Source organism: Talpa europaea, assembly GCF_964194135.1.
Source record: "Talpa europaea genome assembly, chromosome: 11".
NCBI lineage: Eukaryota > Metazoa > Chordata > Mammalia > Eulipotyphla > Talpidae > Talpa > Talpa europaea.
Window position 1 is genome coordinate 12,901,788 of NC_140078.1, and position 13,694 is coordinate 12,915,481.

A 13,694-nucleotide genomic window follows, 5' to 3' on the forward strand; every position below is an offset into this window, starting at 1 on the left:
CCCACATGTCCTCGCAGGGTTGGAGCTGTATCCCCAGGGAGGTGCAGAGAGGACGAAGGGCAGTGGGTGGGTGCACCATGGTCCATCGGGAGCCCTACTCCCTTGGACCTTGCCCTGGCTTGGAATTCCCTAATGCCAGAGGGGCTCTGGAGGACTGGGGGTGGGCGTACAGCATGAACTGAGATGCCAGGGCACCCACAAGGGAGAGCAGTGCTGTCTGGCAGGCAGAGGCCAGGGCTATGTTAGGGTCTAACTTCAGAGGATATGGCCCAGACCCCCAGAGAGGGTGGGGGGACATTGTACTCCTCCCAGATGCTGCTCAATTCCTTCCTCCCTGTTGCTGCCCCACCCCTTCCCTGTACGGAGGGGCCTTGAGTCTCAGTGGGGCCTCCCTTATCTCTGTCCTGTGGCGAGTTGAACCAAGGTCCCAGGATGGCAGGGACAAAGGTGTCAAGGGCAGGGAGAACCCTGCAAAGGCTCAGGTGACAATCATTTAATTGCCGCAGGGCAAGACCAAGCTGAGGCCTGGAGCAGCTGCCCCACCCCTCCAGCTCAGCTGGCAGAGGCAGGACGGCTGGGGGGAGGTGTCTGGCCACCAACAGGCCCACAGCCCCCTGCTCCCTTTTGGGGTTGGTTTTGTGGATTCTACCCACTATACTCAGTCACTTCTGGGCCAGGCCAGGGAAGAGGGGCAGGCGGGGCTGGTTCAGGTCAGAGCGTCAAGGTCCACCATGGCCAGCGGCTCCCGCCAGTAGCAGAAGTTGCTGTATTCAGGATTGGCCAGGTCTGTGCTGGGGCCACGGGCCACTGGCGGGAAGAGGAGCTCCACCACCTCACCGAGCCGCTCGTACCTGTGGGCAGAATGGGATGGAGTGAGCCTGAGCTGCCGCCAGGCCACACCCTCTGCTCTATCAGGAGACTCTGAGTCCTGTCTGGGGGCGCCGAGCAAGGAGGGAGTCCCCAGTGTAGAGAGGCTGGGCACGGGGCCGTGGACACATGGCAGGGTGTGGCCTCACGTGGACTTGTGGTTCTTCATGAGCTCCTGGATAAGCTCTCCCCGGGGATTGACTGTGAAGATGCGCGATTCAGGTAGGCCCACCTGCCGGTAGGCGATGACATCCTAGGGCACAAAAAAGGAGGGTGGGTGAAACACACCACCAGGAGGAGGGCAGGAGCTGGCCCAGTCACAGGGAGGGGCACACTCACATTGGGCCTGTTCCCGAAGGCGGCGTAGAAGGGCTGTCCGTGGGGCAGAAACAGCTGTTGGATGTCACTCAGGCAGGCGATCTTGAACACCTCTGGTTTCTTCTCAATCACCTCCCTGGGGTAGCCAGGGCCATGGGCCGGGAGAGGGTTAGAGGGAGGGGTAGCAACCAGAAGATGCCAGGGTCAGGCATCTGTCCCAGCCTGCAGCTGGCCTGGCCTCGCAGTGGCCCTGGCACCTCCCCCCCACCTCCTGGGGGCTGTGGGCTTGCCTTGTATATGAGTGGTTACCTGTGCAGGGCGGAGAAGAGGCTGCTGGGAGACAGCAGAATGGGGCCCTTGGGGAGGCCACAGCCCCGCTCGCTCACCCACCGCAGGTACCCCTTGGTGAGGTCAGCCATGCCGATGGCCCGAGCCGAGCAGTACAGGAACTTGTACCCATTTCTGCAAGAGGTGCGGGGGACACCAGAGGTGGTGCAGAGACATTGGAGATCAGCCATCCCCCATTCTGCCCTGCTGGCTTCAGCCAGCTCTGCCCAACCCTGAACGTGGCCTTCAAACCCAGAGGCCTTTGCAGGGAGGCAACCTGGGGAGAAGAGCAGGGCCAGGCCTGAGAGTGGTGGCCTCAGTAGCTGTCCCAGTGACGGATGAGGGCTCTGGCCAGTCTACAGGTTCCCTAAGAGCATGAACCTCAGAGCCAGACTGGGACCTTAGCCCCAGGGGACGTGTGCCAGAGAACCAAGGACCACTAGTAGGTCTCAGTGCTGCGGGACCTGTCCAGGCCCTTCCTTTGTGGCCCTGCTGCTGCCCAAGCCTGACTTCCCAGGGCAGAGCTGAGACATGCTCCCAACCCCTCCCTGAGACCCTGGGCAGCCCCGTCCAGACACTCACAGGTGAATTTTGTGGTAGAGGCTGGTGATGCCCTGGTGTGTCCAGTCTTTCCCCAGCTGGGGCAGAATGTGGCCCAGGGCGTCCGACCTAGAGCCACAGAAAGGGTCACTCCCAGGCAGCCCCCAGCCCCAGGATGGCCCACTGGGATGGAAGGGGAGGGAGGCGAGTCTTCAGATCTCCCCACCTGTCCCCACCATGGGGCCTCACTTGGTGATGGTGCCGTCAATGTCTGAGATGACCACCTTGTCGTCCCATTTCCACAGGTAGATGGTGGCCTTGCAGCGGCAGGTGCCCTGGTACTGAGTGGTCACACTGAAGACCACATCGTTGGCGCCTTCTTGCAGGTTCAGGCGCCGCTGGGAGCCAGGTAAAGGGGGAAGCTGTGACCTGCCACAGCCAGTGCTGTCCACCCCATTCCCATTCCAAAATGTGGCCCACAGGTGTCTCATTCTCTTCTCCCCCCCAACTCCTGAGCCTCCCTGAATTTAGAGAGAGCCACGTGCACACATCCATGTGGGTGGGGTGGCCTTGAGGACACGAAGGAGTGCAGGGACCAGCCTGTGGCACAGGAGCCCACCCCCTCGTGCTCCTTGGGGATCGAGCTCACAGACCAGGCCGAGCCTGTGAGCCTTGCCCAGGTTCCTCAGGTCAGCCCCAAGGTTGCCTTGGCCTTGGGCAGGGAGAAACCCCACTCAATGACGGGATCCTGCTGGGATCTTCACAGACAGCCCCCCACCAGGGGCGGGGGTACCTGTGACGTCCCCCCAGAGAGAGACCTAGCCCTGTCCTTGTTCCACAGAGGGCAGGCCTCAGTCACGGCCGGTGACCTTGGCTTCCAGACCCCGACCAGCCCGAGATGGGTGTGAGCCCCTGCTGCCACAGCCTGTACCAGGCTGGCCCGAGCCTCTGGGCACCTCTCTGATCGGGAAGAACAAATCTGCGGGGCCACTAGCCCTGAGGGTGAGGATATGACCCACAGGCCTGGGGTTGCCAAAATCTGAGGGACTATCATCAGTATTTAGTCCCTTCACTGTGGCTTCCAGGGGCAGACCCAGAGTCAGCCAGCCCACGGCAGGTGGATGTGTTAAGGGGACACAGTGCCTTTCATGTGAGGGCATCCAAGATGTGGGCCGGCAGGTAGAGAATACAGGCCTCAGGTATTAGAGCAGAGGCTGGCAAGGAGGCTGCCCAGTGGGTGGATTCTGGGCTTTGGTGAATGTGTCTCGGCTGGGCCTGACGGACTCAGGAGGATGCTCTTGGCCCCCTCCTCCCCCAGCCCAGGCACACTTAGGAGCGGGTCACACACAGGCGCACGTGTGTGCACACTTACAATCTGATCTGAGGAGAGGCGAAGGGACTTCTTGAAGGCAGGAGTATAGACTGGAGAGGAGGGCGGCGGGCAGGGGGCCTCGAGGATCACAGGGCTGTCTGGGGCGTCGTCCTCGCTGCTCAGGACCTCGGTCTTCTCCCTGTGGGCATCTTGCCTCAGGCCACTTCCCCCAGCTGAAGGCCCTTCACTCCCAGCAGATGCTCTGCCCTCAGCCCAGGAGCCCTCAGAGACTACCCAGGGGATCAGCAACTCCTCCCTCTAGATGCCACCTGTTGTGGGGGAGGTGGCAGACAGGCTGGTGCAGGCCTGGCAGCTATACCCAGGAAGTGACAGCAGAAAGGAATGGATGAGACCAGGGGCTCCCAGTGCTCGGCACTCCGCACAGTGGGGTGCTAGGCACTGCCAGGGAGGTTTATTCCCAAGCCACCTGCTTTGGCTTCAGTCAGCCAGTCCTTGACCATCACCCCCCTGCCAACCTTGGGCCTTGTGAGTCATGCCACAAGGATGACATGGATGAAAAACAGGATGAAAAGCATGAAACATGAAAAACAGGATGCAAGGTCAGCTGGCCCCTGGTGGAGAGGGAGGCCCCATTCCTTAGTAGGGTGGCCTTGTCTGGGCCAGGAGTCTGGACACCCCGTCTGCTCTGCCACTTCCTACTGTGGGAGCTTTGCTGTATTTCTAGTCTCAGTTTTCCCTCCTGTAAAGTGGGGACATTTCTCAGAGAAAAAAGTAGAAGTGGCTGGAAAATGACAACCACGGCTGGGGGAGGGGTGCTGGCTCTACCCCTGCCCACCCTCTGCCCTGTCCACCCTCACCCTGATGCCACCCCCGCTCCCCAATCCAGCTGCAGCTGCAGGGCCCCAGCCAAATTCACTCACCCCCGCTGATCCCGGGCTGTGCTTTTCTCCCTCTGGGTACTGCGCTGTGGGAAGAGCATCCATCCAGTGAACCCCACTTCCTGCTGGCCCTATTTCCTGCCTGTGCTGGCCCCACCCTGTGGCCTTGACCACCCACCTCCTCCACTGGGAAGTCCCTGCGTCGCCAAGAAAACCACCACCGCCCACTCTTCCGGGGCATCTTCTCCTTCTCCAGCTTGTCCAGGGTGTTCTGTGGGCAGATGAAGACCATAGTATTTCCCCTGACATCACAGAAACCCACCTTATTTTGCCCTTGTATCGAGAATCTGGTGCTGTCAATAGCTGGGGGCTGAGGAAGCCTGCCCGCTTCTATCCTGGGGTTCTGAGCAATGCTTTATGGGGCCAAGCACAGGAGACCAAGGGACATTCCCACACACCCTCACTCCACCCCAGTCCATACCCCCTAGCTCTAGCTTAGCCTCAGCCTGGCCTCCAAATCTTGTGTATCAGTCTCTCTATTAGAGTAGCTGAAAGCAGTGCTTTGGGAGTCGTGCAAGATCTAGCGCTCCCTGCATGATGCCACCAAGTAGCAGCAGGAAGCACAGCCTATAGGCAGAACTCCCTTCAACCTCCAAGGCCATGGTCAGTGATTCTCTCTCTCTATATATGCTAACATCACTGTCTGGAGGGGGTTCCATGACCTTGTGAAAATGCAGATTAGATTGATCTCAGCTGACCATAGGGAGAGCCCAGGCCAAGGCTCACGTGGGAGACACATCAGTTTCCTACAAATACAGAATGAAGGACCCAGGTCAAGAGGACATGGGCTGGGGGGCTACATCTACTGGGCGACCACTTGGGCTGGGAACAGGTTGCAGGAGTCTTCCAGGGGTCTCAGGTGGTGGGTCTGTCTGTGTAAGGTGAGGAAAACCGAGCAGGAGAGTGGCCTTCTTCCTTCCCATGGGCCCTGGGTCCAGAGCTGAGCGTCATCAAAGGGAGGCACCAGCTGTCAGCATCTGGTTAGTGATGTTCTTTGAGCAAGCCAGAATCCAGAACAATGGGCCAGGGCGGGGCAGCACATGGGCGGCTCCCAGAAGGTAGAAGGGGCAGATGCAAGTCAGTATGGGTGGAGGGGGTGGGAGGGGATAAAGAGGCTGGGTTCCTTCCAACCTCTGAGCATTTGCATATGCTGTTCCCTGCCTCTCAGCTGCTTAAAGCCTAGTGCTCCTTCAGATATCTGCCCAGTGGGTGCTTGCTCAGCAGACCCCCTCCTGTGGGCTCTCAAATCATCGCAGTCCTCTCTTCCCAATACTCACAGTTGATTTTTGTATTTATTTGGTTAAGTCTGTGATAAACTATCTTCCTATGGAGACATAACTATTCCCAGTCTATGCCCAGCACACAGTAGGTATTCAACAAATGCGTGCTGAGAAAGCCAGCGAACATCCATAGCCTAGCCTGGAGGGGTAATCAGGGTCAGGTGAGAAGAGGAACCCCTGTCTTCTAGATCCCAAACCTCCGACTGAAGGCATGTCCCCTGCTGAAAGTTTATCCTTCTCTGGTTTGATCTGAGTGCTAAAGTCCAAATCCAACACGATCCAGCCATGACAGGAAACCAGGGAGTGTTTAGCTGTCTACACAGCAAGGGACAGGACTTCAGGGGACCTCGGTTCCTCTCCCAGAGTGAGTCTTGCAGCCAGTCTGCCGCCTGCCCATCTCTGCCCACCTTCCACTTCCAGGTGAGACCCCTCTCCCCTGACGCTCTGACAGTTTCCCCAGGAGGTCCACTGGTGCGCTCACCATTACCTTGGGCAAGTTTTTCTGGAAGGCTTGCAGGGAGAGGATCATGGGGGCAGCTACAGCCCAGTTATAATGCCTGGGGAAACAGGACAGGGTGTCGTGGGGCAGCAGTCACTGCAGGGGCAGGAGGGCAGGCTGACCTGGGGGTGCCGCAGCCCAGCCCAGCACTCACTTCTCATTGACTTTGATCACCAGGTTTGGGTCATCCAGGAGGCCAGGGTTTTTGCTGAGATCCTGGTAGGAGACGATGTGCTGGTTGAATTTCTCTGGGCACAGAGGCAGAGAGCGAGGGTGAGGTTGGCCTATTCCACTGCGCCAGCTCCTCCTGGCTCCCTGCACTCTTCTGCTCAGGCTTCCCAAAGGTGGGTCCGTGACCTAGCGGTGCTCCCCCGACCTGTGCTTTGCACCTCTGTCCCACCCCAGGCACTGGCAAGCGAGGATTCACAGGCAAGTCACAGCGCAGCCTCAAGCATGGCTCCACAGGACCTCAGGAGTGCCCTGCCCTGCTGGTTGAGTGTGGGCTCCACAGAGCTGCCCAGCGCAGCCCGGGGGTCTTCTCTGACTCTCCTTGCACCCTGCGCTCACCGCCAATCCTCAGAAGGGTGGGGCCGTGGTGGCTCATACCTAGGGAGATGTTCCTGCTGTCAGCCAGTCCTCCACAGAGGGACAGTACTATTTTGTCCGGGGTGTCTGAAGTATGTTCTGGCTCCTGTTCGGGGATGGGGTCCCCCAGGGTCTTCTGGTTGCCGGGTTCACTCCACCTCCTGACCCCCAGCCCACAGTCACTGGGGGCAAAGAGGCCCCACAGTGTCATGAATATAAGGGGGCTGGTGGGGGGGGTACCCATCCCAGGCTCTTGATAGCCGACGCCCATCCCCCCTCAGAGACCCCAATCCCAAGACAGACTGACTGGCCCCCAGAACCCAGGCACCTCTGGGGGAAGTAAAGGGCTGCATTCTCGGAGTCCAGCGAGGGTAGGTCATCCAGGTAGATGTCACTGGGGCCCAGGTGCTGGCTTCTCTTCAGGGAGCCTGAGACCAAAGAAGACACCTGTAGACCTGGCATGTGCTCAGTACTGTGAGCGCTACGTGTTCCCCTCGCCGTTGGCTGACCTAAGGCAGTGCCGTCCAGCTGAACTTTCTGTAACGACAGATACGCCCTGTGTCCACGCTGTCCGAGCTGGTGGCCACTGGCCATATCTGGCTATTGAGCACATGTGAAAGGTGCTGTGACGGAGATTTGTTGATTTTAATTTTATTTTTTTTTAATTTTTAAAATTTTTTGAAGTTTTTTTTTTTTTATTTATACAATAGCTAGGGTACAGGCCAGAGGCACGGGAGGGTGAAAGAATTTACCAGAGACAGAGTGGGGAGCAAAACAGGCAGACGACCGAAAGCACTGCCGAGGGGAGCAGCAGGTGAGACAGGAGAGGTCTGCCGCGCCATGTGGGAATCTCCCTGGCTGGCCGGGAATTGAACCCGCGCTGCAGAGGCTGTGGACAGCTTCACAGCGCTGTGCTCAACCTGCTGCACCACCATATAGAGGCCCTGATTTTAATTTTATTTATTTATTTTTTTAAATTTTTTTTTATAGAGGCATGTTATTTATTTATTTATTTGTTTGCTTGTTTGTTTGTTTATACATGCACTGGGTACAGTCAGAAGCGCGGGAGGGTGAGAGAATTCACCAGAGCCAGAGCGGGGAGCAGAGCAGGCAGAAGGACCGAAGTACACCGCTGAGGGGAGCAGCAGGCGGCAGGAGAGGTCTGCGCGCCATGCGGGATCCTCCTCCGGTGGCAGGGAAGCAGCCGGGGATCGAACCGGCACCGCAGAGATCGCGGGCAGCTTCGCAACCCAGCGCTCAACCGCTGCGCCACCGGGGAGGCCCCTTGATTTTAATTTTAAACAGGCATATAGAGCTGGTGATCACTGAGGTGGATATACATGTCCAGTACTGAGCCAGCCTCTGCTCATCTCTGTTTTCTCTCTCAGCCCTGTCCCCTGCCTCACTCAAGACAGGCCAGCTCAGTTCCTAGAACATGAACCCTCTCTCCCTCCTCATGGCCTTGACACATGCGGTTCCCTCTGCCTAGAATTCTCTTCCCCTGATCTCCACCTGGCCAGATCTTTGTTGTCCGCATCTCAGCTCAAACATCACCCGCTCAGAGTAGCCACGTGATTCAAACAGGCCCCATCCCAGCCAATGACTCTGTCCCATATGGCCCAGGGGATGCTCTTCCAGTTGATGCATGTCTGCCCACTGGACTGTGAACCCCATGATGGCTGGTGCCAACACAGTGCCCGGCACATAGTAAGTGCTCAAAATGTGCTTGAAGGTCCAGAGTCCATTTACCCCAGGGGATAAACTGAGGCCAGAGATGCTATGAGAGGGTCCAGCCAACACTCACCTTTCCTTCTGGACACCCCCTCTGTGGGGACAGGGACGTCCAGAGTGGTCCAGCTCCATGACTTCAAGGCAGGAGGGGGGTGCATATCCCTGGAGCTCTGAGTCCTGGTTTCCAGTCTTTCAGGGACCAGGGGAGAGTGGCCCTCCAGAGCAGGAGTCTCTGTTTTAAGCTGAAGAAGGTCAGTGCCAGTCCCTGTTTGCAGGGTTGGGGGCCCTGAAGGACCCACACCAGCTCCAGCGGCAGGAGGGGAGCAGGGCTCTCCCTGGCAAGGAGAGGCTGCCCCAAGGTGGTCATCCAGGAGCACTGAGGACTCGGGTCGCTCGGCTTTAGCCACCTTCAATCAAAGAAATAGGAGAAGATATAGGCTGTGCAGGGCTGGCTCCCACACCCCACAAGGCCTTAGGGGGATGACCCACATCTCAGTAACTCCAAACCTAGACTGCAGGGGGGGCCACAGAGCCACTGACAGGTAGGAATGGGGACTGAGGTGGAGGAACTCACCTTAGGGAGCCTCCCCCAGGCCCACTGCATGTGGGACTCAGCTCTCAGGGGGCTGGGCTCAGGGGTCCTCAGCTCCAGCTCTGAGTCGCTCTTAGGGGAGGTTAGCTCACTGGACGAGAGGCTGCAGGAAACAAGAATTAGAGGCTCCCAAGCCAGCCTGCCATCCCCTGCTGCCTGCTCCAGCCTGGGGGTATTTGTGACATATATTAACGCTTATATTGCGGCTACACTATATAAAGAACATGTAAGAGATAAAAAATGCATAAATATATAAAGAACTCTGACAAATCAACAATAAGAAGGCAATTCAGAAAAAACAAAAACAGGCAAGGCTGAGACTGCTTAATGGTACAGGGTTTCCACGGGGTGATGAAAAAGTTCTGGAACTAGATCATAGTGAATATACTTGATGCCACCAACCTGTGCATTTTAAAATGGTTAGAGTGGTAGATTTTACGTTGTGTGTATTCTACCATAGTAAAAAATATGGGCAGAAAACTCGAACACTTTACAAAGGAGCTACACAGATATGTTTCATGGTGTTAGTCATCAGAAAAAAGTAAAAGGAAACCACTCTGAGGCCTTGGCCTGCTTGAGTCCCCGCCTGCTGTCCACCTGGATTCTCACCTGGCTTGGGGAGGCCACTCGCCATCCGAGTAGGGGTAGATGTCTTTGGGCTGTGGTGAGGGCTCGCCGTCTGGCTGGATGCTGCTGAGGGGCCACAGGGACATAAACGGTCACTGAGAGGGCAGGGCACCCCGGGCAGGGCATGGAGTGCACAGACTGGGCAGAGGTGGCACCAGCATGACCTGGACAGCTGGGTTCAGGGAGGTGGAAGCCCAGAGAAGTCAAGGCCCCTGCCCAGGTTCCCACAGCATCAGCAAAGGGAACTTTGACCCCAGGGGCATCCCCACTCCCCCAACCCCCACCTGGTCCCCGAACTCCTCGGGGCCTCTGGCCTTGGCCTTTCTAGCAGGGACGGGTCATTCTCAGTGCCGGCCTCCAGCTCCTCTGAGCTAGAATCAGTTGCTACGGCGTCTTCCTTCCGCCTGAGTTTCCTCCTGCGGAGCCTCTTCTTCCGCCCCATGTTGGTGGTGCCCGCAGTGACCACTTCTGGCTCGCTGGCTGTGCCCATTTGGGAGTCTGAGGGGAACCCAGACAGGCCCCCCCAAGGGATGGGTGAGGTGCACAGGCGGGGAGGCACGTGTTCCTGTGGAGCAGACCAGGGCAGGCTTAGGGGGTTACAGCTGGGGTGAGGGGAGGTGACCTCACAACAGTCATCCTGAGCACTGAGTCCCAAGCCCTGGAGTGCACTCATCTGGGGTCAGGAACACAGGTGCAGAGACTGGACAGAGGTGGTACCAGCATGACCTTGCCACTGCTGCTAGCCTCAGAGATCCCTAATAAATAAAGCAACCCCAAGCCCAGTGGCTGCAAGAAGCCCAGGGTGCCCCATGATACACACCGTCCAGAAAGAAAGCATGCACTTCCCCTTTAAGACTCAACCAGGTGTCACCTGGTTCAAAGAGGCTGCCCTGACTGTCCCCAGCTGAGTTCCAACCCCCTTTGGTGCAACAATAGATCCATCTTCTATTGTTTACACACCTGTCCCCCAGGTTAGTCTGGGAACCTTCCCTAAAAGCAGGGGTCATCCCCCACGTGAGTCCACTGCACAGTGTCTAGCATATAGTAGGGGCTCAATTAAAGTTTGTTAAGCTCAAGCAGTTGAAAAACTTCTGCCTCCCTTCTGCAAACACCCCCTCTCTTCACCCCTACCCACACACTTCCAAGGTCCAGCTGTGCACTGACCAAGCCCATCTCCTAGCCATTCCTCAGCACCCAACTCTGTCCAGGCTGCCCAGGAAGGCTCCTTTTCACCCTCCGGGGTCCAGCTGTAATGTCCTTTTCTGAGAAATCTTCCTAGAAATGAAGTCCGCCTCCCTGCCCTCCCCAACTCTGCACATGGCTCCTCCAGAAGGATCCTCCCAGCATCACAGCCCCAGATGGGCACTCCCAGGGGCGGGACAGGGACATCTCAAGACCGTGCCCAGGAAGGGGTGGGGCAGTGCCAGCCAGGAACTTACCTCATCATTCTCTAGCTCCTGAACGAAGAAGGCCTCTCCACTGTCCCCCAGCTTCATGTGCAAGTCTACCGGCTCCCCGTTGATCTCGATGTCCACCTATGACAGTGGGTAAAGGTCCCACCTTTGACCCTCATACCCAGGCTCCAGTCCAGTGGCCTCCCAAGCTGGTCTTGGAGACCCCGAGGGCCACACTTGCTGAGACTCTTTCCCCCAGACCTTGGTGTGCCCAGTGCTTCCCACATGGAGGGTCTCTGCTTGCTCCCCTTTCTCCGAAAGGCACCTTCGGGCTCTCCTTGACCGGCTGCCCACATTCTCTGGGCTCTGTTGCATGCATCACTCCCTCTGTATCCCTGAGTATGCCTTGGTTTCTGTGCGTGACACACAGGTGACTGTCCCCGGAAAGTGCCCGGACTGAGCACCTAAGCAGTGGTAAGAAGGACCATTTCTTAGAGATTCTATGGAGATGTACATAGATTCTCTCCTTTATCGCCACTGACACCCCTGCAGTAAATCCTGCCTTTCGCCCCACGTGGTAGATGAGGAGACTGAGGCTTGGAGGGATGAAGGAATTTGCAGGGAAGTGGCCAGGTAAGATCATGACCAGTCTGAGTTGCTCCCCTCCCCCAAGCCCTTAACCACTGAGCCACACTGTCTCCTACCAGTACACTTTCCTACTAGGATTCCAGAAAGTTCAGTCACCCGCACATGGAAGGGATGTATTCACACAGCAGACCCTGGTGTGAATTGTCACGTTCACCTGAGCCCAGGGAAGACAGCACAGCTTTACTAAGGGAGAGGAACTGACCTTTGAGTGGCACCCACATACCTGGCCTGGGGATGGTTACTAGCTCCTATTTAATTCTCTCAAATCCTCCCACCCTCCCCAGGCAGAGGAGAACATATCCACCGTGCAGGTGAAGTGACTTGCCAAGAACGCTCAGGTGAGGTCTCAGTAAGCTGGAGACAGGGGTGACCGTGGTGCTTGGGACTGTCTACTGCTGCTTCCAGGGGAAAGTGGGGACCTGCTCAGAGCAAACTCCCAAACCAACCCATGAAAACACAAAAGAAGGGGCGCCTTGGCCCTCTCCTGGGAATCATGCCTACCCAGTGGCCCCTCCGCCGGCCAGTACTCACCACCTTCTCCCGGGAGCGCAGGACGCCCAGCTTCCCGAAGCGCACGTGGAAGGGCGAGCAGCGGAAGGAGCCGTCCACCTGCTTCACCACTAGCACGTCGATGCCGCCGCTCAGGGTGGCCGGGTTCAGGCCCCGGTACAGCTCCTTCACCGTGCCAAACACGGTCTCCGCCAGCTGCCCCACGTAGTTCATGGCTGGTGCTGGGAAAAGACGGTGCTGCCACTGGATCCAAGTCCTGGTCCTCTCCTGTCCAGGGGAGGCTCCGCCGTGGGACCCCCAGACCCCAGTCTTATGGTGTGTCCCCTCTGAGGTACCTTTGCAGAGGGCAGCAATCACGTGATGGGAGGTGCGTGCAACGTGGGTCTAGCCCCGGTTCATCCGCTGACACGCTGTGGGACACTTGAACAGCCACCCTTCTCCAAAGGCCGATCCCCACATCTGTCAGACAAGGGCACAGCGTAAGGTAATGGGGAACCTTGTGCCTCTAACGCCGTGAGTAATGATTGACCGCGGTGCCCTGTGGCAGGGCTCATTACATCCTCACCACAACCTGCGTGGCTCGCCGAGCAGGTGTAATTCCTGTTTGTTATTATTCCTGTTTACAGACAAGCCAAGAGAGGCTCAGGCAGGTGGAGTGATGTACCCAGGATCTCCAGCCAATATGGAGAGAAGGCAGGATTTGAACCCAAGCCCATGTGGTTGCAGAACCCTTGGTGTAAACCACTGGGACGGCCTAATTGTGGGAGCAGGAGGGGCTAAGCACCCCTTGCTGGGGTGCAACAGTTGCGGGGGGCAGCCTGATGATTTTTCAGGCCCTAAACCTGCTGGGAAACCAGCAACAGCTATGAAAGCTGATCTCTTCCCAGAAGTGGGGGGGTCTCAGTTTTTCATCTGAGAAATGGGTTCAGCTGTCTTGTCTTTGGTCCTAGGAATTGAAAGGGTCGCTCCTGCGCCATCATGGCAGACTTGTAGGAACCCACAATAAGAGGGGGCATACCAGCTACCGAAGGCTCTGCCTAGGTCTATTCCTGGGGTTAGATGCTCTAAGCAGGGCATCCCCTATAAGAAATGGAGGGAATCCCCACTTTCAAGCCCCAAACTCCTTCCCATTTTCCCAGAAGCCCATCCATGACCCACAGCCTGACTCCAGGGCTATAGTTCTCACCCCTCAGCTGCCCCCACATTCAGCCCTGGGCTGGCCGCTGGCCCATTGAGGCTCTCCTCCTTCCCCCAACCAGACCGGTCGCTCCAGCTCTCCCACACCAGCACACCGGGCAGGGCTGGGCGAGCCGGAAGCAGGAGGTTGTGGCAGTCTCGGAGTAAAACCAGCGTCATAATGAGAGCCGCCTCCATGCTGGCATGGTGCCCAGCTCCCCACCAGCTTCAGCCCTTCCCTGCTGGAGGCCAGTGGCTTCTGCCTCTCTGACTACCAGGCTGCAGGCTGTACACCTCCGAGGTACTTCCCTCTCTCAGACCCTGCATCA

The 13,694-nt window shown here is 57.6% G+C and overlaps 1 protein-coding gene across 1 annotated transcript; it reads right to left on the reverse strand.

The window, feature by feature from the left end:
- Positions 1-460: 460 nt before the first annotated feature.
- Positions 461-12,402, reverse strand: LPIN3 (lipin 3; the record flags this gene model as incomplete). Its single annotated transcript, XM_084247869.1, has 19 exons — positions 461-851; positions 1,017-1,120; positions 1,207-1,321; positions 1,495-1,647; positions 2,095-2,181; positions 2,302-2,450; positions 3,425-3,563; positions 4,306-4,349; positions 4,442-4,534; positions 6,091-6,160; positions 6,257-6,350; positions 6,709-6,869; positions 7,016-7,115; positions 8,492-8,825; positions 8,993-9,113; positions 9,620-9,703; positions 9,922-10,202; positions 11,077-11,172; positions 12,211-12,402. The coding sequence occupies 19 exons, from the start codon at positions 12,400-12,402 to the stop codon at positions 707-709; spliced, it is 2,562 nt and encodes an 853-aa protein (XP_084103995.1). The 3' UTR covers positions 461-706.
- Between the last annotated feature and the right edge of the window lie 1,292 nt (positions 12,403-13,694).